Source organism: Lepidochelys kempii, chromosome 6, assembly GCF_965140265.1.
Source record: "Lepidochelys kempii isolate rLepKem1 chromosome 6, rLepKem1.hap2, whole genome shotgun sequence".
In the NCBI taxonomy this organism is placed as follows: domain Eukaryota; kingdom Metazoa; phylum Chordata; order Testudines; family Cheloniidae; genus Lepidochelys; species Lepidochelys kempii.
Window position 1 is genome coordinate 25529686 of NC_133261.1, and position 27221 is coordinate 25556906.

General features: G+C 38.7%; 1 protein-coding gene across 1 annotated transcript in view; it reads left to right on the forward strand.

Annotated features, from left to right (window-relative positions):
* Positions 1-2053: 2053 nt before the first annotated feature.
* LOC140912581 (mucin-5AC-like) overlaps positions 2054-27221 on the forward strand; it is a 57795-nt gene continuing 32627 nt past the window's right edge. Inside the window, exons 1-25 of the mRNA XM_073347198.1 lie at positions 2054-2151; positions 6254-6322; positions 8358-8432; positions 8697-8958; positions 10164-10278; positions 10992-11082; positions 11518-11627; positions 11851-12067; positions 13352-13477; positions 14556-14673; positions 15550-15688; positions 16862-16972; positions 17736-17805; positions 18586-18723; positions 19400-19564; positions 20465-20559; positions 21335-21461; positions 22128-22377; positions 22958-23007; positions 24338-24438; positions 24585-24736; positions 25465-25603; positions 25708-25821; positions 26078-26257; positions 26834-27073. Coding sequence (XP_073203299.1) covers positions 2079-2151; positions 6254-6322; positions 8358-8432; positions 8697-8958; positions 10164-10278; positions 10992-11082; positions 11518-11627; positions 11851-12067; positions 13352-13477; positions 14556-14673; positions 15550-15688; positions 16862-16972; positions 17736-17805; positions 18586-18723; positions 19400-19564; positions 20465-20559; positions 21335-21461; positions 22128-22377; positions 22958-23007; positions 24338-24438; positions 24585-24736; positions 25465-25603; positions 25708-25821; positions 26078-26257; positions 26834-27073 — 3327 coding nt within the window. The 5' untranslated portion in view covers positions 2054-2078. The remainder of the gene's footprint in view (positions 2152-6253; positions 6323-8357; positions 8433-8696; positions 8959-10163; positions 10279-10991; positions 11083-11517; positions 11628-11850; positions 12068-13351; positions 13478-14555; positions 14674-15549; positions 15689-16861; positions 16973-17735; positions 17806-18585; positions 18724-19399; positions 19565-20464; positions 20560-21334; positions 21462-22127; positions 22378-22957; positions 23008-24337; positions 24439-24584; positions 24737-25464; positions 25604-25707; positions 25822-26077; positions 26258-26833; positions 27074-27221) is intronic.

The following is a 27221-nucleotide window of genomic DNA, read 5'->3' on the forward strand; positions in this document are numbered from 1 at the left end:
TAAGGTTTTTATTTTGTTTATGTTTTGTTTTTTGGTTACCTACTTAAATCTTTATCTACAATTATCCAGATAATTGCTGTTCTTGTGATTCTAATAAATGAACACTTTTGCTCATGAAGCTAGATTATGCAATGAGTTATAATATCCAATAATTAGACAAGTCTGGATACCTGTATAAAATTCCACATTTCTTCCTTCAACACTCTACAAAAAGATTCCAGGTTAATAGATGATTGGAAGGTAGAGTGTTAGATAGATGAGCTGATCATACTGGTGATTTAATTTATCATGAACAAATTGTCTCAACTGCAACATATATTTAATATGGTATAGTACAAAGATATGGAAAGTTACAGGGCCAGAACATGAAATCCTGACTCACCCTGGAGCTAAGCAAATGAGTAACTGTTCAATAATGTATGTTATATATATATATATATATATATATATATATATATATATATATATATATATATATGAGACACTTATTGAGATTTTTCACTGTACAATTCTTGTTTGAAAGTATATTTAGTCATTTTTGTCACCCTTTGATTTGGGGCCAAATGCTATACTGATTTATAACTCCCACTGAATAGAATTCTACAGAGTGTAATTCATGGCAGAATGTGACCAATTGTTTTCTTCACTACACTGTGTTTATTTACCTGTAGTCCATTTATTATAACACCAATAAACCATTTGAACTTTAAAAGTGTGCTGGGAAAGCAGTGTATCACCTCTCTTCTATTACCTTGGAAATGGATAAAATATGAGCCTTATACCTTTGTCCCCTAACTGCTGAAACTAATTCACTGGCTTTAACAGAGTCTACTAGAAAGAATACCTGTTACAATACTAGACCTATTGAAAGACCGAGAGGTAAACTACAATAAAAAGACAACTTGGAAAAGTAATAGACCTTTAAATAAATGCACTGACCTATTTACAAAAACTCATTGTTCACATTCACATTGTTCCCAATATAATAGAACCTTCTTAAATTCATTGCTGCTAAAACATTTATTTCGTGCAACAAGGAAATGTACTCCAAATTATGAAGAATATACTATCTTTTATATGGGGCAAGAGAAATACATATATTCAGTATGGAAAGACATATACCTAAATATATCTGTTCAATTAGCTATGTTTACTTAGGTCTTATCTACACATTAAAATTAATCCAGAATAAGATCGGTTGCTAATTTAAAAGTTAATCCATTTCCAAAATTAAACTATTAAACTGAACTGTTATTCCGGAATAAGAGCATCAACACAGAGTTAATAAAGAATAGCTATTCCAGAATAATTCCTGGTGTAGACAAGCCTTTAGAAGGGATACAGATTTGATCCAACACTATGACTGAAGCACCTCTGAAGATAAGAATTCCTTCTAGGGAGAGTATTAGTTTTTGTCTACCCAGCACTGAAGAGCTTCACTGCATATTTCTGTACTGTGCCTGGCATGTGGATAACTGTTGGCCTTCAGTGTTCCTGGTCTCTTCATCTTCAAAAGCAGAATATTTACATACCGAGGCACAAAATCTCTTCTCAGAAGACGAGGGTCCCAAACATGAAAAGTTTTATCACACAGCTTGGAGCAGAAGGAGTTAGAGTTTTGCTCGCTGGAAAAATTAGATTGAAATCACCTTCTGTAATTAGGATCATAAAAAACTGCCCCTCTCTCATTCTAAATCCCATCCCTGACCCCCCAAAAGTCATTCTTGAATTATATGTATTGCAAGATCTGTAATGACTGGAGACAGTAAGATTGAGCATAGCTATTCCTCATTGCCGCTCACTTGGAATTCCTTCAGCAGAAAAGTCTTTTGGAAAATAGCAATCCTCCCAGAATGCAAATACACTTGGCCAGCCCATAAGGAAGCTAGAGCATCCTTTGTTTACCTATGCACCTGCAGAGGAAAGGTAAAATCCCTGAAGCTCCACCTTTTTAGAACCTTGTGAAACTATCTGGGAACTGTGCCAAAGCCTATTCTGTTGCTATATAAGACTTGTATAAAGACAAGTGCCTCTTCAGAAGCCTATAGTTTGGTAGTTTCTACCGAACTCCAATCAAGATGGGCATAGACTGGGGGGTACGAATACCACTATGGATACCAATATTAGTGATCACCTTTATGCAGAACAAAGGTAAGAGGCTGTAGGTGCTTTTTATTTTTATTACTTTAGAGAACTTATAATTTGCTTTGCAGTTGGAAAGACTTTTCAGTGGTTTCTCTTTGCTTTGTGCAACTAATAAGGTTTTGTTTGTAAATGAGATTTCCCTGTCTTTTTCTATTCCTCTCCTTTCTAATGTTGCTTCACTGATTTCATATTGCCCTCAAGCCCAGCAAAAGCAGGTGGATGAATTGAAAAGCCATGGTCAACGGAGTTGCGTTGGCATAACTGAGAGTAGAATTTAGTCATATAATTATTCTGGCTGGTCATTTTTACCAGTTTCAATAGTTGGTTTTTTTTCAAATGTGAACATGGAAGGCTGCTAAAAACATGGCAAGTTAATAACATAGACTGCAAGCTTTACATAGTATCTGGTATTGGCTCCCTGTGATAGTAATCCTTCTGGTATTAAAACTTAAATTCACAGCTTTTTCTTTTCTGCTGCTGTTCCACTCCATTAATTCAAGATGCTTCACACTTCCACCTCTTGGTTAAAGAATTTGTATAAATGTTATGTTTGTTAATATATCACAAAATAGAGCTAAAATAGACAAAATGGTGCTTTCCACTCCTTAAAGTTAAACATTTCCTAGAGAAATATATTGCTGAGTTTTTATGACTGGATAAATACCAATATCACCAGTTCTCTTTTGCTTTCAATTTTCAAATGCTCTGAACCAGGCAAGTTCATCATAATATCATGATTATGAATAATCATATAGAAACCTACTTTCTGACAACATATGAAGCCTGTTTTTATAGACATGACAACAAATGTGGTGAATGAATTTACCTATAACAGAGCAGTTGTAGGCTATAGAGAACATACAGTGTTGGGGGAGCACATTACTCATTTGAAATATAAACTTGACTTAAATACTATAGATCATCTTAGCTGAAAAGCCTCTTGTGATGGAGGGAAAGGGTGTGATGAGAAAGATGACACAAAAAGAGCCAGTACAGCGTGTAGCATGAGAGACCATCAATGCCAAGATTCTAGTTGTAACCAGAGGCTCTTATGGAGCAAATAAATATATGAACCAAGGGCAATATTCCTGCAAAATGTCATCCTGTTAGATCCACTTTTAAAATCTACCCAATGCCATAAGAATTTTGGTTGAATGCCAGTTTGCCTGCATAAGGTCAACATAAAAACTAAGGGCCCAATCCAACTCCTGTTGAAGTCAAATGGTGTCTTTGCATTGATCTTAAGGGGAGCAGAATTGGGCCATAAGTAAAGGAATTTAGGAGGTTATCATTAACTTTTAACTGTGAACCTATCGGCAAAATAAGCTGATATTGATGTAAATGTCAGACATGATTATCATTGAGACTTTTGGTAAAGGTGCATAAGGGATTAGTCCAAAGTTTGTCTTTCAAAGGAGAATTTGAAATAAATTTATGAAACCAGGATCCAGAATGCATAGGCCTAGCCTTCTATCATCTAAGAAAGTGTTTTATATTCACATTCTGTGTAATCTTTTATTCACTATGCCCTTTATTCATTCATTCCATGGCTAAACTCATAAAATGTTAGTATCCAGTGTTTTCTGATCTGATGAATAATTTTACTTCCCATGAATAACAAATCCTAATGACAGGTTTCAGAGTAACAGCCGTGTTAGTCCGTATTCACAAAAAGAAAAGGAGTACTTGTGGCACCTTAGAGACTAACCAATTTATTTGAGCATGAGCTTTCGTGAGCTACAGCTCACTTCATCGGATGCATACCGTGGAAACTGCAGCAGACTTTATATACACACAGAGAATATGAAACAATACCTCCTCCCACCCCACTGTCCTGCTGGTAATAGCTTATCTAAAGTGATCATCAGGTTGGGCCATTTCCAGCACAATTTCCAGCACAACATTTGTGCTGGAAATGGCCCAACCTGATGATCACTTTAGATAAGCTATTACCAGCAGGACAATGGGGTGGGAGGAGGTATTGTTTCATATTCTCTGTGTGTATATAAAGTCTGCTGCAGTTTCCACGGTATGCATCCGATGAAGTGAGCTGTAGCTCACGAAAGCTCATGCTCAAATAAATTGGTTAGTCTCTAAGGTGCCACAAGTACTCCTTTTCTTTTTGCAAATCCTAATGAATAATTTTACTTCTTCCTAACTGGTATGCAGTTCCACACTAACCTTTATTAAACCTTGTTATACTTTATTACACCAAAGGATTAATTGTGCCATTACCAGCCACTGACAATGGGCATGGGATATGGCACAGGGTATACATTGTGCTGAATGTGCACTCAGAGGGAAGCAGAATGATTCTCTGGGCTAGAACGCTAGGGAAGAGCACACAGTAGGATCAAATGATACACTCTTTGAAAGTGTGCTGAGTGTGTTGTTCCAGGGACAGTCTCAGACATCCTACTAGTGCAGATGGGGCCATGGTAACCTCTCAGCCCATGTCAGCCTCACCCATTTGGGATGCCTAGCATCAGTGGTGGTGCTAGCAGTCGTTCTGTACTCAGGGAATACAGGATTCTGCCTGCCTTTTGCTCAGGTGCTCCCCATGTCTGCTCAAGAGCTACCAGAATGTGCCCTCAGTATTCTGCGTTTTCATTAAGCAATGTTTTTGGTTAAACAGGCAACCGATGAAGTGAGCTGTAGCTCACGAAAGCGTATGCTCAAATAAATTGGTTAGTCTCTAAGGTGCCACAAGTCCTCCTTTTCTTTTTATATTTTGAGATGATGGTGCAAAGGAATCAAAAGGAATATCTTCAGGGTCGTTGTTATTATTTTGAACAAGAATCAAGTTGGGGGCCCAATCAATAATCTGAAATAAATCTATCAGCTCCCCAGTTCTATCCACATTGCTTCTGGGTATGTTAGTTATTATTTTTGGTGTTTGAAGTTTTAAACCAGCGATTATGGGTCAGATTCTACTCTGAGTAACACAGCATATATGTTGACCCTCTAGCTCTAAAAAGGGTTCTTCCAGTATAAAACAAGCTTCTCTATATCCTTCTCTGGTTATTTGTTATTATTTCTATAGTGCCCAAGATGTACATAGGACTTTGCAGATGGTTCAAGTGTACAAATTCAGAAAAACAAAGACTCAAATGGAGCCTAGCTTAGAAGGGCGGAGAGGGTAGAGTAAGGCTAGCAAAGAAAGAGACAAATTCTCCACTCAGTTTTCATTGGTATAATCCAAGTGATTTTGGTAGAATTTTTATTGTTACAACCAAAAGAAAAACTTGGCTCAAGGCGTGATAGATGGGTCAGGTTCTGAGCTAGTGTCAATCAGGCTAGCTCCTTTAAGTCTACGGAGCTATACCAAGTTACACTGCTGAGGAGCTGACCCGATAGTTGGCAGACCAGGTCCTTGTTTTTAGAATGGATTTGAAGGAGGAGAGGGTGAGAGTTTGGTGGAGATTAAGTGACCAGCTAGCAGGTTGCTCAGGGGAAGCACAGGGGAAAAGCTCACTGACTATTAGCCTTCCTATTACCCTTTCCCAATAAACATGCAAACCTGTTCAGTCTCAGAGCAGAAGACTAAGAACTCCTACTCAGTTCTGACACCTAAAACAAAAATGGATAGGTTGCAAACCCCATCTCAAATGTGTGTGTTTTTCAGAGAAATTAATAACGGGGGGCTGTGATATGTATGGAGTAGGGAATGTGGGAGTGAACGGGGGTGGCAATGATTATGCACCTCAATCAAAGTCCATTAGAGTCACTTCATAGTTCAGGCCCTCTATACCACTTGTCATTGACTTATATATAACAACTGCTGTAAAAAAAAAAAAAAAGAAGAAGAAGAAGACAAAGAAGAAGAAGCATTCCAGCCATCATAACACAAGAGACCGAGAGGTCTTTTAGATCTGAACTGTAACTAGAGAGAAAAATTCTCCATTTTCATCTTTTAAAATATTTTCATCCTCACAGCCTTTGTCTCTGTGTGAATGTGTGTTTGCATTTGCCACAGTATAACAAACCACAATTACCACACAGTTTCCCTGCCTAAAAGAATGCTACTTTTGCAGATGGTATTGTTCCACCAGGTCTTACTGAAGAATTTATGAACACAATCCCCCAAAGTAACTTTTTTTTTCTACAGTTAAAGCCCAATATGAGGACCAACAAGCAAATGATGATGACTATAATTATGTCCAGCAGGGACAAGACTGTAAGTGGCTTATGTTTTATTTTATTTATTTATTTGACAATCTAAATTTAGTCAGTGTTGTCTTAGAAACTCATTGCAATGGACATAGAGTGATTAAAGTGTACTGTGCCTTTAAATGAAGGGAGAGGAAAAATTCCCTATACACAATGTTCAATTCTTTGGAATTGATTCTGTAGGGCCAGATCCTCAGCTGGTGTAAATTGGCAAAACTCCGTTGAAGTCAGTGGGGCTATGCTGATTTGCACCAGCTGAAGATCTGGCCCATTGAAGCTACACTGTTATCTAATCTATAAGTACGTAATAGGTACATACTGCAAATTTACAAGGTGTATTTTACGAGGTTTGTGTGTGCACATGTGTATCACAAAGGTATTTGATAATCGGCAATAAAAAGTACTTTTTTTTCATTCTATTGAGATAACTGCATCACTCGTGATAGGCAGAAATGAAAAGTACTGCAGTACATGCACCAGAGACAGTGCAAATTTGTGTATAAAATATATTATGCTGCTTGTTGGAACATATTAGTTACATGTAATAAGATAAGGGATGTTTATTGGCTGTTGGTATAACACTGCTATCAGAACAAAAAACACGTTGTATAAAAATTCTAACAAAATGTCCCTGGTTCCTTTCTCTGGTAAATTTATTGCACTATAATTTAACTAATCAGCCTGAAAATCTGAACCATAACCTAATCTGAAATTAGCAACCCTGACAAACCCAACAGCTGGAAGCTGAAGGTAGACAAATTCAAACTGGAAATATGGCAAACACTATTAACCTTGCATAATGACAGGTTTCAGAGTAACAGCCATGTTAGTCTGTATTCGCAAAAAGAAAAGGAGGACTTGTGGCACCTTAGAGACTAACCAATTTATAAATTGGTTAGTCTCTAAGGTGCCACAAGTCCTCCTTTTCTTTTTACTATTAACCTTGAGTGTAACTAACCATTGTAACAACTGATCAAGGGAGATGGTGGTTTCTCTATCCATTGAAGTCTTTAAATCAAGACCAGTTGTCTTTCTAAAAAAGATGCTCTATTTCAACTGCAAATCATTGATCTAGTGGAGCAACCACTGGGTGATACCATGTGGACCATGTTATTCAGGAGATCAGGCTACAGGAACATAAAGGTCCCCATTGGCTTTTAAATGTATGAATTTATTAATAAAGATATTATCCTTCATTTACTCCAGGAGTTTAAAAAAAAACACAGAAGGAGCTTTAAGGGAGATTAAAACCATTCTTGACCTTTACCTCCCAGTATACATGCAAGTGGAACCCTGTAGTGAGGATTCAGTAGTAGGTGTTGAGAAACTATATTGCAGCTTCTCTGAATCTCAAATCCATTCAATGCTGGAATCAAAGAAGAAATACTGGGGATGAACACAGCAAATTTAGGGCCAGAACCTGCAAATGGGAGTCATTGTGTGGAAAAGCACTAGGTTCGTGATTAAGTGTTTGCAGAATTCTGCAAGAATTCTTTGTTGTTTGCCTGAAGTTGGCGGTATGTGAGTGTGTGTGCATACATGTACTTCCAGCTAAGAAAAGAATATGAGATCTAAACAAGTTCTGCTGTGGTTTCTCAACCCCAACCACTTAAGCACTCCTCCAGTTTTCCACTTCTACATATACTGGGAGCCAAAAGCTGTGAATAACTTTAATCTCCATTGTGCTGCCTGAGGTTCTTTGTATAGTTCCTATCCTAGATGAAGGATTAAATCGGTATCAGCTTGCGGATACCTACTTTGGGCAGGTGGGGTCAGATTCAGTTGGGCTCCTTGTGTGAGAAAGGACTACTGACTTGAGGAAGGGTTAGCAGGATCAGGCCATTAATGACAGTTTACACTGGAAGCCAAAATTTGATGCAGTGGCATTAAGCCATCAATAGACTCCCTTGGAAACTTCCCAGTGAGCATTACTTGCAGTAAAAACCTTTAACCACTAATGAGGCTAGGAGATCCATATCTGTGTTTGCCAATGTGTTTACTGAACCTTTTGAATTAGTGATAATTGTATTTCTTTTTCTTAGATTTTTCTGTACCAGTAACTAAACCACAAGAAGTGACAATCATCCAACCACTGAGAACGACGCTGCCTGTAAAGCGTAAGTTAAACAAATGCCATGTCTTTATGGGATATTGATCAGAACTGTAGGGTAAGTGAAGAGATGTATAGACTAAAGAGAAAAGTTAACAGAATGACTGATATATACACAGATCAATAGATAGCTAGATGAGAAGATAAAACAGAGAATGGGTTTGTTGTTTAGATAGATGGATAAATATGTACATGAATTAGACAGTGAGTGACTAACGAGACTTACACCGGAATTTTCAGTACAGCCCTACAGCTTGTTTTGAATCCACAGCTGGCAACCCTGCTCACAATGAACGTGTGTGCAGCACCTGGGGCAACTTTCACTTCAAGACCTTTGATGGGGACATCTATCACTTCCCCGGGCTCTGTAACTATGTCTTTGCATCCCACTGCAAATCTGCCTACGAGGACTTCAACATCCAGATCAGGCGCACTGTGCTGGAAAGCTCTCCTGTGATCAGCCATATCACTCTGAAGCTTGACGGAGTGGTGATTGAACTGACCTCAGACTCCATTGTGGTCAATGAAAACCCGTAAGTTCAGATGTCTTATTATCTGATGAAATTGGCGCCATTGATATTGCCCCCAATGGTCTGTTTGAAAGGATGTCTGTTTCAGTCTCATTCCCTCAGGCTGCTCTAAAACAGCATAAGGGGATAGGCCCTTCTTAGAGCAGCAGCAGAAACAGGGGAGTACAGAGCTGAGCTTTATTCCACCTTTACAGATTACCTCCTGACCTATGTGCCATGAAGTTCAGTGGCCCTCCAGACCCTACTCTACTGTTGTAATTTAGAGGCCTCTAGGTGCCATAAAATAAAGGCAGAATAAAAACAAACAGAGCAAAATACCTAAATAAATCCAAGATCAGGAATACAAAAAGCTGGACACTGCAGCGGAAGGAAGGAAGGAAGGAAGGAAGGAAGGAAGGAAGGAAGGAAGGAAGACAGTACATATTAGCAAAAGAACAGAGAGTCCTAGCCTTCTCAGGACTTTGCGGGAGGGATAGCTCGGTGGTTTGAGCATTGGTGAGTTCAATCCTTGAGGGGGCCATTTAGGGATCTGGGGCAAAAATTGGGGATTGGTCCTGCTTTGAGCAGGGGGTTGGACTAGATGATCTCCTGAGGTCCCTTCCAACCCTGATATTCTATGATCCTCTCCTGAAGGATGCCACAAGTGTATATGTGAAGGGGGAAAGTATCTCAGTGATTCCAGTTCTACACTAGAAAGCCTTTCATCTTGTCCCTTCAAGACTGCATATGGGGAAGTCCAGCAATCCCAGCTCTGCCATTTCAACTGAGCTAGTCTTAGTTTCGAAGAAAGAACAAAAAAGAACAAATTGCCTCCAGAGAAGCTAGTCCTATATTATTTACGGCTTTAAAATAATCATAGCAGAGCACTTGACGTGCACTTGCTAAACTACAGACAGGCATAGCACTTTCTGAATTATATCATATAGCAGACAGACTGGCATTTTATAAATTAAAACATCATGTATAGATGTACGGAAAAGGAATGGCACCAGAAGACAACACTGGCCCCACAGCACTTTGGAGAGCAACTGCACAGGAGATTATCCACCCCACCACTGAAATTTTCCAGGTTGTTATAAACTTGTGCAGTTCATATTTAGAAATGCGTGTTACTAGCAAACTCCTTATTCAGTTGCATTAAAAATGTCTCAAAGACTGGATGTCAAATTCTGTACTCCCACTTTAATTGCACTTTGATCTCTCTCCAGAATTCAGCTGCCTTTCAGCCAGTCAGGAATCCTGATAGAGAGAAGTAGCGGCTATTTGAAAATCACTGCCAAGATGGGCCTGGTCTTCATGTGGAACCAACTGGATGGTCTTCTGGTAAGTGTATATTCCAGATGTTACAAAGAACAATTATTTTTAAATTATTCCCTTTATTGACTTTCGTGAGCCAGAGATTAGGTGATTTGGGATATTTACCCATTTTCATTGCATTGTGTTACCCTATTATGCTTTCAATTTCCTTTCTTTTCTCAGAGTTCAGTTTATAATCACCATTCTTCCCAAGCCACTAATAGATCCTTGTAGTGAAATGTAATCTTCCTCAGATACGAAATACACCACTGCTTTGATGTTCACAGCTCCTGGGCTAGATTCAGCCCAAGTTTTTACGGACATTCAGTAGCATAAACAATGGTGCAGAACTCCAGCAATGGAAGTCCACAAGGGGAGGAGACTGCTGTGAAGCAAAGTGGCCACAACTCCCATCCTGAAGTCCTGGGGTGATCATAAGAAATCAAAGATTGATAAAATAGACCAGACTTAGTTTAATCCATCATATTGTTCACCCAAACACCCATTCCTAATGAAAAATCCTGTCTGACCAAACTACTGCATGGATTTAGGTTTAATTTCACCCCTGTGTCAAGGGCCAGCACCATGTCTATGCACCACTGATTTTGAAAACTTAAGTGGGATGTATGTAGTTCATAGACTTTGTGGTGAACCTCTGCATGGTGGTGAATTCCATACTTAACATTGAATACACTGTAACTTTTAACTCTATGTGTAACTCCCTTACCCCATTTTTTTAGGTGGAACTGGATAAGAAATATGCCAATCAGACCTGTGGGCTTTGTGGGGACTTCAATGGCATTCCAATTTACAATGAGTTCACGTCAAACGGTAAGTAACAACAACATTACTAAGCACTGTGATTTGATTTTCTTTCCTTTAATAGTATTTGTTTCACATAGAATGGGGCACTGATCCACAGATAAGTTGTGAAACTATACTGACATTTAGTATTAAACTACACTGATGTTTAATATTGACATGCACTATTTTATATCCTTTGATTTAACACTTGTATAGTAGGCGTAGGGTATAAAGCTGGGACAAGTGATTTCCTGTTAGTTTGTTTTTTACATTTCAACACCAAACACTTGCCAGCTATTCACACTTTCTTCATCACTCTTTCCTTTTGCTATCATGGTGATTACCACTGCCAATGTCATAAGTGTCAGTGTTATGGAAACACCAATGTCCACACAAAATTAGCACTGCATTTTCAAAGCCAATTAAAGCACCATAATATATTTTTTAAATTGCTTATTACAGACATCAAGCTGACTGATGTGCAGTTTGGGAATATGCAGAAGATGGACGGACCCACAGAGCAATGCGAGGATCCTTCATCTTCTTCTCTTACAAACTGCTCTACTGAATTTGTAAGGATCTTTGCTGTAGTATTTTGTTTTTCATTGAAACATCTGTGCTTCTTCCTCTTACATCAATGAATTAATTTGGGGAAAATTTGGAAGAGTAGGAAAACATAACATGAATCAAAAGGAAGACAATGGGATGTCTCTGGAACAAAATCATTTAAAATATCTAAATAAAAATTAGTTCTTTGGCGTTTTGTTGCTCTAACACCACTATTTTCCCTTCTAGAGTGCTATCTGCCAGGCGGTATTGACTGGTAAAGCATTTGTGAGCTGCAATGCACTGGTGGATGTTCAAGACTATATTGACTCTTGCATACAAGACTTGTGCCGCTGTGATGAGTCTATGAGTGACTTCTGCATCTGTAACACCTTTGCTGAATACTCCCGGCAGTGCGCCCATGCTGGTGGACAACCTCTGAACTGGAGAACTAAAGAACTGTGCAGTAAGTATCTCAAGAAGATGCTTTCTCCTATGCTTGCAATTAGTCACCAAGAAATTCCAATAGTGTGAAATTTACTCCTGTGCAGACAGCCTGCAAAAGGCCTATACACCATAATTTTCACTAAGTCAATTTCAACCTGAGTGCATCAGGGCCTTACAGGAATTAAAGGTTGTCAAGGTTCCTCCCCCACTCTGAACTCTAGGGTACAGATGTGGGGACCTGCATGAAAAACCTCCTAAGCTTATCTTTACCAGCTTAGGTCAAAACTTCCCCAAGGTACAAAATATTCCACCCGTCGTCCTTGGATTGGCCGCTACCACCACCAAACTAATACTGGTTACTGGGGAAGAGCTATTTGGACGTGTCTTTCCCCCCAAAATACTTCCCAAAACCTTGCACCCCACTTCCTGGACAAGGTTTGGTAAAAAGCCTCACCAATTTGCCTAGGTGACTACAGACCCAGACCCTTGGGTCTTAAGAACAATGAACAATCCTCCCAACACTTGCACCCCCCCTTTCCTGGGAAATGTTGGATAAAAAGCCTCACCAATTTGCACAGGTGACCACAGACCCAAACCCTTGGATCTGAGAACAATGAAAAAGCATTCAGTTTTCTCACAAGAAGACTTTTAATAAAAATAGAAGTAAATAGAAATAAAGAAATCCCCCCTGTAAAATCAGGATGGTAGATATCTTACAGGGTAATTAGATTCAAAAACATAGAGAACCCCTCTAGGCAAAACCTTAAGTTACAAAAAAGATACACAGACAGAAATAGTTATTCTATTCAGCACAATTCTTTTCTCAGCCATTTAAAGAAATCATAATCTAACACATACCTAGCTAGATTACTTACTAAAAGTTCTAAGACTCCATTCCTGGTCTATCCCCGGCAGAAACCAGCATATAGACAGACACACAGACCCTTTGTTTCTCTCCCTCCTCCCAGCTTTTGAAAGTATCTTGTCTCCTCATTGGTCATTTTGGTCAGGTGCCAGCGAGGTTACCTTTAGCTTCTTAACCCTTTACAGGTGAGAGGAGCTTTCCCCTGGCCAGGAGGGATTTCAAAGGGGTTTACCCTTCCCTTTATTTATGACAAAGGTTTTAAACATTTTGCAGTGACCGGGGATGCCAGTATTCCCCAGAGTACTCAAATTGCAGATATCAGCACATCTCCTAAGAAATTCATCTTCAGATACAGATGTCACCTCTCCAAGGTTTAAATGGAAAAGCCAACACATGGGGATAAAATTAAGAACTCTTTTTCCTTTTTTCTCCTTTCAGACAAGACGTGCCCTTATAACATGCAGCACGAGGAATGTGGCTCACCCTGTGCTAACACCTGCACCAACCCTGAAAGGTCAGCCCTTTGTGAAGATCACTGTACCGATGGCTGTGTCTGCCCCCCAGGCAAGTTTATATTCATCTTTTTTTCACATATTCAAAAGCACCAGCAAAGCATCCTCTCCTAGGATATATTATACCTTTTAATGCTCTTTCCACAGCTACAGGAAGATCCATGTTCTTTCCTTGAGACATGCACATAGTTTCTATCTATATTAATGGAAACACCCTTTCAGATGACAAGGGTTTACTCAGGACATGCATCTGATGTGCAACAAAGTGACTGAAATGAGTATATGACAGCATACTAGAGATGGAACTCTCTAAACCTGGCAGCTTCCTTAGCCATTGTGTGCAGGAAGTAGATTATATTTAGTCACCTTCTGCCCACAAAAATGTTTCCTGACATTAGCAACTTTGAGCCCGATCCTGCAAGGTGATGAACATTTCCTGTGGAGTGCTGACTGTCCTCCTCTCCCTCTGTAAACATTGGGAGTTGGGAGCACTCAGCAGTTGATAAGATTAGGCCATTTTCAGGACTTATGCATGATAAATGGACATTAATCTGTAATTGTAGGTACAGTAACTGCCTGCTATCTTCATGCAAACTACATTCTCATGCTGAGAATATTTGTTGACTGGAATGAATTTATCATCATCATATTTTCCATCCCTGCTCTTCAGCCCATGCTCCATGTGTGGTCACATGTGGTGCTCCCTGGTGTCCTCATCTCTTGTCAGAATAAATTAACGAGTCTCCCTGAGACTATTATGTTCTTGTATTAGGGTGTATAGTGTTTACACTACAAATGGTTCCCATGTGAATGTACAGATTGTTTACTCTATTGCATCCTGTCACTCTGTCATCTCGCAACTCAAATCAGTGAGGCCCATCTCACAAAGGCACTTACCAGAGTATCATAGAGCAAAGGAACTCTAGGATTTCCGCCACTCTTTAATTGGTTACACAGCCACAGCAGTCAGTAGATAGCAGAGATTCCATTAGTACAATGCTTTTTATTTTTGCATTTCATCTGTAGTAAAAAAGAAACACAACATATTTTACGATGTCTTCTACAGGTGTGCTCCGAAACAACTTCTGGAAAGCATGACAAAGTGAATAACTTACTATTTCTTCTTCTAGGAACCGTGTTTGATGACATTAACAGCTCTGGCTGTGTCCCTCTCAGCAAATGCTACTGTACCTACAAAGGTGAAACGTATAGTCCAGGTGCTTCTTTTACATCCCAGTGCACTTCATGGTAACCTGCTATTTTTGTCAAATCTTTTCCTTTTTTCTGAATTACCTGATAATTGTTGGCAATGGGCAAGAAATCATTGATTACACAGGGCCTGAGAATAAATACATTAGTCTGAAGCTTCTGGCTTAAAATACTTATTAAAGTTGTTTATCTCCTTGGTTTCTTTCTGTATATGAGAACAAAAACTTGAATTTAGACAAGAGTAATCTCATTTTCAAACACAGGGACGTTAACAATATGATCAAATCCAGTCGCTGAATGCTCAAATCAGCCCTCAGTAACATAAATCCATTGGTGGACTCCAGCATGAAATATGCATGTTCTATATAAGCATCATTTTAAATTTGAAGACACAGTGTATTACATGGATAGTGAGATTATGTGTACACACATAACAGCTTCTGGATGTGAATTGATGGCTTCCCCCAGCTGCTTAAGTATTACTTCAGTGTATGTATATGTGTATATGTATATAAAAGACACAAAGTCTATTATTTGTAAAGAATTATTTAACATGCTCTGAATTTTGACCCATGCTAATGAAGGTAAGAGGCCAAAATCAATGGGAGAAAAATTCCTTGGTATTCAGTAGAATTGCTTCTACTTTCACAAGGGCTGGATTTGGTCAAAAGATTTACAATGGATAGCTTTAGATTGAAACATCATTACCATGAAGACAGAAATGCCTTTCCCTTAGTCATTCTGAGTTTTTAATGCGATATCAGTTAGTCTACTTGCAAACATTCTTTCCCCTGAAAAAGCAGTGATAAAAACAGCAGGGGGGGAAATGAAGGTGTCATCTGTCCCCATTTTCTCCCATTTTTCTTAAGCTTGTGTTACTCAAGCTTAACAAACATCTCTTGTATTTTATTTCAGTACCTGTACTGGAGGCCAGTGGAGTTGTGTCAGCCTTTCATGCCCTGGGACTTGCTCCATTGAAGGAGGTTCTCACATCTCCACATTTGATGAGAAACGTTATTCCTTCTTTGGAGACTGTAGCTACATCCTGACAAAGGTAACTATAATTGGGCATTTACTGCCAGTGCAACTTAATATAGGAAGATTCTTTAATTAGAGAGGATGCAACTTAATTAGTGCTACTCGAAGTCTCAACATGGGGCTTGATCCAAAGAACAATGAAATTAATTGGATTGTTTCCATTGACTTCAATGGGCTTTGGAACAGGCCCAGAATAAACAAATGCAAAGACTTAATCAGGTAGCTGGAAACATTAGGAATGTCTATTATTTAGGTGGTGGGATATTTCCTTATGAATTACTTTGCATTTTCCAGACCCCTCAGTATAACCTGCAGATGGTTACCATACATTTTCAAATAAATCTCCTCTGTCCTGTGTTTTGTACTTTTTTCTTTCTGAGTAAAGTTAACCCTCCTTTCTGCTTCCATTGTCACCCTTAATCCAGTTTGCCCCCAGTTTACCTTCCTTGATTAAATGTTCTTCATATCAGAAGCATCATTTATAGTTCTCATGCAAACTGACTATCAGCTTTCCTATTGCCCTTTCCCAATATACATACATAACTGTTCAGTCTCAGAGCAAAAGACTAAGAACTCCTACTCAGGAGTAGGATCTAAAATGTGTGTGTGTTTTTCAGATAAATTAATAACTGGGGACTATGATATGTATGAAATAGGGGATGTGGGAATGGTAATGATTATGTACCTGAATGAAAGTCCATCAGAGTCACTGCAAAAGTCAGGCCCTATATATCATTGTCATTGACTTATATATAATAACTTCTGTAAAAAAAAGTAATAAAGACTTAATATTAAAAATAACACACACAAAGAATTACCTTTCCCCATCTAACAGTTGTGTGCTAGAAATCCTTTTAATGAGATAAAACAACCTCACTTTTAGTAAGGTCAAGTTAAATTTTAACTGAAAAGAGAATGCCACAAAAATATCTGTTGCTAACCTAGGAATGTCTGAACATTAAGGCCCCTGAAATCTCCCCATGAGTACCTCAGGTATTTAATACCACAGTCAGCTGATACTTTTCATTGTGTTCATTGCCAGCTTACTTTGGTGAGTGTAAATGGGTGTGCATATGAGAGAGAGACAAAGAGAAGGAATGAGCAAAATTTACAATGACCCAGTTTACCGAGAATGTTATTTGATATTGATTGCTTTTCATCTAATGGGTTTGGTTTTTCTTTTTTTCAGCTCTGTGACAGCAATGCCTTCACCGTTCTAGGAGAAGTCCGCAAATGTGGCCTAACTGACACCGAGACATGCCTGAAAGGTGTAGCCATAAGCATAAGTGGAGGACAAACTGTATGTAGTAAAAACAAATACCCAACCTTTTGCCTGAATGTTTTTTAAATTGACAGTTATTGGGTAGGTAGGTGTGAGTGGGAAGGATGGGCTTAAACTGAAGACCAGAGAAAAACTTTAGTGATCTGTAGCTTGCAAAAAGTGTTTACCCATCACCAACTAGACTCACCACAACTACTGTTCCTGATGCAGTAGGAACTGTGTTCAGCCTTATGTTGTGTCCAGATGGAAAAATATTTGAACATGAATGGTCCTTGATCCCAAATCCTGTAGCAATGAACACACATATGTATTGTTTGTGGTAGATACCTGCACAAAAAAGAACAGTGCAGCTAGGAAGTCAGCATTGGTTTCTGTTCAAATAAGAAATAACCTTAATCAAGCAAAAAGAAACCGCAGTGCAAACAATGGAAGTCAAGACACTGGTAGTTCTCAGGCATTTACATTTTATACAGATTTTCTAAATAATTGCTAGTTATAACAATTATAGAAAATAGTATAGTAACAAAAAAAGTTGTGGTGAACAGTTGATTTTCAAAAAAAGAAAAGGAGTACTTGTGGCACCTTAGAGACTAACCAATTTATTAGAGCATAAGCTTTCGTGAGCTACAGCTCACTTCCTCAGATGCATATAGTTGATTTTCACTATATCAAGCGTCCAGCTTTTTTCTTCATCTTGTACAATACTAGATATGAAATATTTGGAAAGTGCTGAACAGTTCCTAAACCTGCTTGCCAATCACTGTCTTTTCCTTCTTGCCAGATCGTTGTGATCAAACCTTCTGGCAGCGTGTTTGTGAATACGATCTACACCCAGTTGCCCATCTCTGCAGGTATGTTCTTTTAAGAGACACCTGTGGCATTCGCAGACTTTGACTTGCCTAGCCTAGTGCTTTGCTTCTACTCTCAGTTACATTCTGAAGCCAGTTACCCTGCAGTAACCTCTTATTTTTAAAATAATTGTTTTTGCTCATTCAGCATTTTTTAGTTTGGAGATAATCGGATATTGTTACGTAACCATTAGAGAACTTCTTCTATTCATACATACATTATCACTCTGATATTTCCAGACCCAAGTAGTAGTGTAGGAGTAAATTTCTGATATACACTGGGACCCAAAAACCAGGCCCTACAACTTACTGAGCCATTAAGTTGCCCTGTGTCTCTTCTGCCTGTTTTCATGAATATTGTTCATCATTAAAGACTTTCACTCTATCCAGACCTCCTTAGTTTCTTCCTCATATTTACAGGAAGTACAAATACTGTATGTGTATGGAGTATTTCCAGATTGGATCCTAGGACAAAATCATGTTAGGTATTTCTCACAGAGCCAAAGTCTGTTTGGACACACAAATTCATGTTCTTCTCCTTGTTCCAAAGAAATTACTACACTGGAGGAGTGTTCTGCCCGCTTGCCACCTAGAATAAATATAGACTAACTTTGTACCAGATTTTAGATCCAGTTTAAAGTAACGCTCCTTTTTTCTGCAAGTGACAGCTTCACACTACATGGAGCAGCAGCTTAGTATAAAGAGAATCTTTGCAAATAATGGACAGTTGTTGCAATTTTTGATCACATACGAAAATGTGTTTATTGTGTTCTTTGTCCGTAGCCAATGTTACCATCTTCAGGCCTTCATCATTCTTCATCATTGTACAAACAAACTTTGGGCTTCAGCTTGAGATCCAGCTCATACCCATCATGCAACTCTTTGTAAGCTTGGACCCATCCCACAAAGGGCAGACATGTGGTAAGTGGACTTATCTAACAAGTGTCTTTCCTACTGTGGAGAAGAGACTGACTTAACTTGAAAGTGTATTATGTGAGATGTTAGTATAAGTGTTAAGCCACATTGTTGGTTGGTTTATGTTGTTGGAAGAAGACCAAAAGAACATATGCCACTGAGTGCATGCAGACACAGAGGCTTGGACTCCTAGACAGAAGCACCACCCAGACTGCTTGTTTGGGTGGGAGACAGGTAGCAGGATCAGAGACAGTCAGAGAGTTAGACTGTGCTCAGGAAGGGAAGCACTGCTGAGCTTTTATAAGATTAAGATTTCTCTCTGGGAGTAAGAAGTAGAAGGGTCACTGAATGCTATTTTTACTTTTAGGTTATGTTTACTCTGATCAAATAAAAGTGTAGTGGTTTTTCAGATCCAGAAGTCAAAACATAGCCAATCTGTGGATTTTGAAGAGTTCTGCAGGGCCCCTGAAATAAAGATAGGAAAAGTAGCCAGGTTAGTCTGATATTCACAGGAAAGTGTCCTAAGAGAAAGCTTTCAGAGGTAAAAAGGTTGTACCAGCAACCCAGAGACATGGATCTTGAAAAAGGTACATAATCAGGAAGGAGGAGGTTGTGACCCCACTCACTGAAATTACCTTTGATCTTGTATGAGAGATTCAAACTCCTTCTGCTTCCCACTAAGGTCTTTGTGGAAACTTCAACAATATCCAGACAGATGACTTCAAAGCCACAAGCGGTGTAGTGGAAGGAACAGCAGCCGCCTTTGCCAATACCTGGAAAACCCAGGCTGATTGCCCTAATGTCAAAAACATCTTTGAGAACCCGTGTACCCTCAGCGTAGAAAATGGTATGTTCGTTAAAATAATATTTTTTTCTACAATTAGAAGACAAAATACATCTGACAAAAATAGGTATCAGAAACAAATTCAGATTCTAAATTCCATGTTACGTTTAGATGATTTTAAAAATTAAATCATAGCAAAAGATTAGCTTGAAAAACAAGGCAATTATTTAACTGCAAGAAATATTAACAGGATGTTGTGACTCATTTTAACTAATCCAATCTTGCCCATCCACTTTCAGTCAGACGAGATTGAGGGTTGCTCTTCATAAATAATAATAATACTTAAGACTAATAGAGTATTTTAGAGCCTCACAATAGCCCTCTGAGTTAAGAAGTGAAGTGTTAAGATTCCCATTTTGCATATGGGGAAACTGAGGCACAGAAGAGGTTATCATTCCATCCTGTAAGATGCTGAGTGCTATCTAGAAGGTGTGGTGTGCTCAGAACTTTGCATGTTTGGACTGTATGTAACTTGCCCAGTGCTGCACAGTGAGTCATGAATCATACTTGGAATTCATTGGTTCACAGCTCTCAATCTTCTGTTCTAACCAATAAAGAACTTAAGTTTTTACAGTCCACAAGCCACTCTTTCTGCTGCTAATATGAATTGAGCCATTGGTAATCCACATTGAAAATCTCCTGTTTCAAAACACAAGTTCAAGTTTTTGCAGCTTAATAAAGGCAGCCATTGTGATTTAGCTTCAGTCAGTTTATGACACGTTCACATTTCTGTACAAAGAGAGTGGGCAGCTTTTTGTGTTTGAAGAAATACAGAGCCAAATTCTACTCTTTGTTATGCTTCTGCAACTCCGCTGAACACAACGGGGTTACAGTGATGTAACTGGGAAGAGAATTTAACCCATAAAGTGAAACATGAATTCCTTACATTTTCTGTTTTTCCAGAAAAATACGCTCAGCACTGGTGCGGATTGCTGACTGACACTCAAGGACCTTTTGCTGAATGCCACTCAACAGTGAATCCAGATGTTTACCACACGGTACTTCACTAGTTATTTCTTTCGCCTTTATAATAGCACCAGTAAGAGTCTGATCCCTGATACCAAGTGCCAGGAGAAACACGTACTGAACAGGAGGACCTGGTTTAGACACCCAATTTGCTTCTGACAAGTTCATCAGGCTACAATAACGTTTAACTGTAATTTGATTTCATGTAATCTACTCCTTCTCTAAGTAGGCATTTTTCTTTACACTATCAGGAAGATAAGTTTACTTGTTTCACTTTGTATGTGACACTGCATTGATTGCAAATATCTGATATAAAGAATAAAACTATTTTTTCCTTAAATAAAAGGAGGAACATAAAAATACAGCTGCAGACATCTATTGTACTTCCTTGTAAAGGATTGCATCTTTTTTGCAGGTACTCAGGGTAATTTCCCTTGCAGGGAAGTAATCCAAATTTGTGTGTCTGAAACACTCTTAGATAACTATGACTGCAAAGAAAGAAATGCTTAGATTTTTATACAGATATAAATATACAGACATTAATGGGCCAAATTCTGCTGTCAATTACATTGATGAAAATCCAGAATAAACCCATTGACATACTTCAGATCTATACTGGGGAAAATCAGAGCACCATTTGGTCCATTACGTTGCAAAGTGAGTACATCAAGGTAGAATTTGGCCCTATAATCCATTATAAGACTAAATAGAGCCAGTGATTTTGGCATGTGAATGCAAAAACTTCAAGGGAAATTTCTTTGGATGGGCAGTTCAGTGATTACTAACGACTCTTATCTGTATTCCTAGAACTGTCTGTTTGACACCTGTAACTGTGAAAAGAGTGAGGATTGTATGTGTGCTGCCCTCTCTACCTATGTCAGAGCCTGTGCTGCCAAAGGAGTCCTGTTGAGCGGATGGAGGACCAATGTCTGCAGTAAGTTTTAAAACCATTCACTGGTTAAAAATGATCAGCCAGTAGGACCTTTATACCAGTTTCCAAGAAATCCAGGGCTCTCCCAGTCAAATCTTAAACAAAAGTTTGATGGTGTTCTAGCACCCCTTATAGAATCTAAGGGGTATGAGTAACGGGGGATGTAATGAAAGATAAGTAGGAAGTTACCTAAAGAAGATGCTTCATGAGAATCATGCCTAAGCTGAATGAAAGTCCCAAGGAAATATCAGGGAGCATAAGGCTTTTACTGTGGTTTAATATAATTAGGATGCTTCCAGTTTTATTACTTTAATATACTGATGGTGGAAGGAAGAAGGAGGGTTAGGGTTAGGGTTTAAAAATAAACTGTACAAATCAATATGAGTTAAATTCTCCTCTTGTTTAAACTGAAGGAACCTCATTGACAGCAATGGGGTTCTCTAGTGTACCCATCCGAGATAGTAATTTGTGGGGTAAATTTTGTAGTACAAGTCCAAAAGCCATGTAAATTACATTAAAGTTGACCTCACTTCAGAATTTCATCCATTCCTTTTTAATCTGTGGACACACAGGATCTGTTTTATCATACATAATATATCCAAAATCTGGCATTTATAGCCATCATTAAATAAGCTATGAGTGTAATTTACTTTTTTTTACTCTCTCAAGCCATAACTTCATGCCCCAAATCCCTGACGTACAGCTATGTTGTCAATTCCTGCCAACCCACTTGCCGATCTTTGAGTGAGCCCGATGTCACATGCAACATCAAGTTCACTCCAGTTGATGGCTGCACCTGTGCAAATGGAACTTACATGGATGAAAATGGCAAATGCGTGCCCGCTACTAGCTGTCCTTGTTATTACAAAGGATCTGTGCTACCTTCTGGAGAGGTTGTTCACGACAATGGGGTCATATGGTAAGAGGTTCTTTAACAAAACACTGGGGCTGGACACTGGCAATCATGGAATCATATATATTTTATGGAGTCTAGTCAAGTCAAATGAGTTTCTCTCCCAGTTTAAGAATTTTCAGTGTGAAAATCACAATTATTCATGAATTTTTAGGATTGTCTTTGTTTAGAAGTCTTTCTTTAATCCAGTCAACTAACTCAATTAGCCATATTTTCTCCCTGAATTTAAAAGGTTAAAAAAGTCTACCAGTTTGATATTCCCTGTACTTAAAATGAAGAATGCTGGTGAAACGAATAATATTATGGAAGAAACATTTTAAGTGTAATAATCTATGTAGACAAACTGACTGGGTGGCATTGTCTTAGCATAAGGCACAAGCTTGTTTTCTGGACAGTTATAGCAGAAATGATATGCAAACAATGTTCACCATTCTGCTGAAAAGACACTTTCTATCTCTGGCCACAAGGTGGCATTTCAGTATCCCAGATTCCATAGGAAAGACAGGATGTATGGCAAGATAGAAGCAGCTCTCCATGTAACTAACTATGATTTGAAGCAAACATAATTTCTCTCTCTTTCTCACAGCTCTTGCATACATGGAAAGCTGGACTGCGTTAGAGTGAAACCACAACCAGGTATAACCCCTTTAAAGCTTTATTTTAATTCCCTCCCACACTTCTGAGTGAATTCTGTTTTATTACAACGATGAAGATAGCAAACATCTGAAACCCAGCAGGGAAATTAACCCATCAGAAACTATTTGCATAGCAGTTTTGTAGTATTGAGGATATAATTCTTGAAATGCAAAGTTCCATTCTTTGTATTGTGGCATAGTGGAAACAAAATATGACAAGAACTAAAGGATCTAATTCACAGCAAGATAAGATCTGGTCGCAGTTTTACATATAAAACAGAAAATTGCCCTAGGGAGTACATAAGAACCACTGAATTTCCTAAAAATAAAAAATTACTGGAAGCTTGATAAATATAGGGTGAGGGGTGTGCTTTATGAATTGTTCTCCAAAAGGCAAATTTCCATGAGACTTCTTAAAAATGAAAGTCAGCAAAAGGAAGCAAAAAATAAATAAAAATAATACAGCTGTTAATATAGTTACAAGAATCAGTTTCTTTTTTCAACAAAGAAATGATGGTTGGATGTATTTCTTAACAACTGAAAGGTGGTTCAAAGCACTTATCACAGATTTCAGTGTGTATTAGGTAAAACCCAATAGTATAACATACCACAGACTCCATTCTCCATACAGCAGAAGAAAAAACATTAAGATCCAAATATTGCTCCTGTGCCAATGGCAATTTTTGTAATGACATTCACAGCCAGGGCTCTGGCCATACTTCTGGTTCAGATGTTTAATCCTACAGCTATCATCAGGTGCTTATCCAAGACGTGGCACCCAATCCTGCAGTCGCTACTCAAACAAAAATCTCCCACTGGTGTCAGTGGGAGTTTTAACTGAATCAAGACTGCAGGATTTGGCTACAATTACCATATCTGTGCTTGCAGAGGGGGTAATTAAACATGCAGATGACCAGTTCTGTAACTAACTGGCCATTTGTGCATGCCGTTACATTGCACATGAAAGCTATGCATATGCTATTCTAAAATGCAAAGTAATGTGAGAATTAGTTGCAATTTTTTTTTCTAACTATAATTCCAAGCTTACAACCAAAAGCAATGAACTCCTATATCTGAGGTTATTTATAATTCTAAACAAAGCCTTATTCCAGCTATATGGCTAAATGATTTCAGGAGAGAGCTAAAACGCGTGACAGAGCAAATCAAGGTTATTTACCAGTAACTGGAGCGTTCCAACTAGATTGTGTTCCTTGGTTTAACTCTAAAATCAGGGCTCTTTGGAGGCATATTCATAACAAATAATTACTGTAGCAATAACTGATAACTCTGTGTTTGATCCCAAAATGTCTTATGACTTTTGTCTCCTACAGTCTGTGCAGCTCCCATGGTCTACTTTGACTGCAGCAATGTCACTGCAGGCACAATTGGATCCGAGTGCCAGAAGAGCTGTCAGACGCTGGACATGGGCTGCGTAAGTGCCAATTCCTTATGCCCACTTGAAAACATTTTCACATCCTGACCAAAATTAAATCTCTCACACTCTGTGCTGTTGTAGTTGAATGTTTCTTTCCCACTGACATGATTTATCAAATGATGTTTTCTCTGTGGTTCTTACAGTACAGCACACAATGTGTCTCTGGCTGTGTGTGCCCTAATGATCTCGTGTCTGATGGCAAAGGTGGCTGTGTAGCTGTGGGGAACTGTCCATGTGTTCACAATGAGGCCTCTTACAATCCAGGAGAAACAATCAAAGTCAACTGTAACACATGGTAGGTATATGTTGAATAATTATGGTTTTCACAGTCGTAAAGGGGGATGGGTACATGTCCATGCCACTTAAACTTGAGAAGAATCTCATTTTGCTGTAGCAGAATTAAGACTTATAGCACACACTTGAATGGGGCTCATATTCCATGCAACAGAAGGTGATGTTAGATATACACATAGCCTGTGCTCTAGAATGTGGTTGGCAATGGGATCCTTCACTGCAGGAGGGTTAGTAGTTAGTTCAGCATTGGTATCTAATGTTGAAATCTAATATTCAGCATAAAAAAAAAACAGGCTCTCCTCATTCTTTTCAAAGCCAAACAAGAATAGTTAGGAAATGATGAGGACAACGGTGGGCTTTATATCCCCTCATCTCCATTAGAGACGCACGGGAAAACTTTATGCCTGCTCACTCTACATGCAGTCCCTCAGTGGTGCATACATCTCAAAAAAATCTAAGGGGTTTTGAAATCCAAAAGGTTTTTAAATCATATTGCCCATTTAATCAGAAAATAAATTTATCTTTGAGAATTAATGGGGTCTATGTCCTGTTGGCCCAGAGCTACTATACATTACCGTTTAACATTAGTAAGCACTATTTCCCAGGATCATCGGTTTAATGTATTTTGGGGATAAACAAATTTGGAATCAAATTTACATCTGGCTATATAAGGAGAAATGAATATGTTAAAGTATTTTTGTTACAATTGACCTTTTTTCTCCCGCCTAGCACTTGTAAAAACAGAATGTGGCAATGCACCAATGAATCTTGCCTGGCAACCTGCTCAGTTTATGGAGATGGTCATTACATTACTTTTGATGGCAAACGCTTCAGCTTTAGTGGAGACTGCGAATACACACTGGTCCAGGTACTGAGCTTCTTTCCTGGGATTATTACACCACTAAAAGTATCTTGTGTTCCTACATGTGGTGACCTTACATCACTATCTTTAACTATCACTCCTGTTCTCAGGATTACTGTGGTAAAAACAGTACCAGCCTTGGAACCTTCCGAGTTATCACTGAGAACATCCCCTGTGGAACCACTGGGACCACCTGCTCAAAGGCCATTAAAGTCTTCCTACGGGTGAGTAGCTTCTTTGATAAACTGTGGGAAAGAACATGTGTATCTGGTCTCTGACATGAGTAAGATGCACAATGGACTGTCCAAGGTAGATCTCACTGTAAAAATATCCAATCAGACAGCATAACCTTTCCTAGACATCCAAACTTGCTGCCAGCAATTGCGCTATATTTTAGGAAAAAATGCTATAGAATAATTCAGACAGTTACGGATATGTTAAATCTGTTGGCTTTTTAACTGGCTTTTCTTCCTATTTCAGAACTATGAACTGGTACTCAGTGATGGAAAGTTTGAAGTGATAGAGAAGGTCCGTGGAGGGGAAGTGCCATACAAGGTCCGTTACATGGGCATCTACATGGTGATTGACACTGACACTGGGCTGATTCTCATGTGGGATAAGAAAACCAGCATATTCATCAAGCTCAGCCCAGATTTTAAGGTGAGTTTTAGAAGCTGTATGACTGGGATCAACTCCTATGGATACACTTTAGTGTTACCTCTTGAAGGAGAAAATGGAAGTGCAGTGAAACATAAGTAAGACTTTGACTGCAAGACCGAATGAACTCCTATTGCATATTTTCAATCTTTCAGTGGTGTCTCAAAATAGATCCTTTAGAGTGACAGACCGTAGTGGGGTGATAGGTTGCTTCTGAGTACATCATTCATGTACACAAATTACATAATGATTTCATAACTAACTAGTAGCAGAACACTCATTAAAGGTCATTACTAATAAGGTAGGTTCACAATTAAATAAAACTAGTTAGGATTTTTTTTAAAAAAAAGAATTAAGAACAAAATTATGTGTCTACTTCACTTCTTTCTTCAGACAGGATTCAGTACAATAAAAAAAAGGGTAAGTTTTTCGGTAAAGGTATCTGCGGGGAAAAGTGTGAGGCTGTCACTGAAGAGCCAAAGTCTACATTAAATCTGAAAAGTCAGAGTTTCAGTTAATCACAGACACTGGCAAACACATTTTATTAGCACTCATCAGTTTGTTTGTTTCTCTATGCAGGGTCAGGTCTGTGGCTTGTGTGGGAACTACGATGGCAATGGCATTAATGACTTTACCACCAGAAGTCAGTCTGTGGTAGGAGATGTGCTGGAGTTTGGAAACAGCTGGAAGGTTTCTCCGACTTGCCCAGATGCCAAGAGCAACAAGGATCCTTGCACTGCAAACCCTTACAGGAACTCCTGGGCCCAGAAGCAGTGCAGTATAATCAACAGCAAAGTATTTGCTGCCTGTCACTCTCAGGTATAGCAAATCCTTATGTGGAATCCTTCTAAGCAGGAATTATAATATATACAGAATACCTTAGTGATGCACATTGCGTTGCCATTCCCTGCAGTAAACATAAGGATGCTCTACCTGTTTTTTAATGTATATGTACATTTGATTGTGG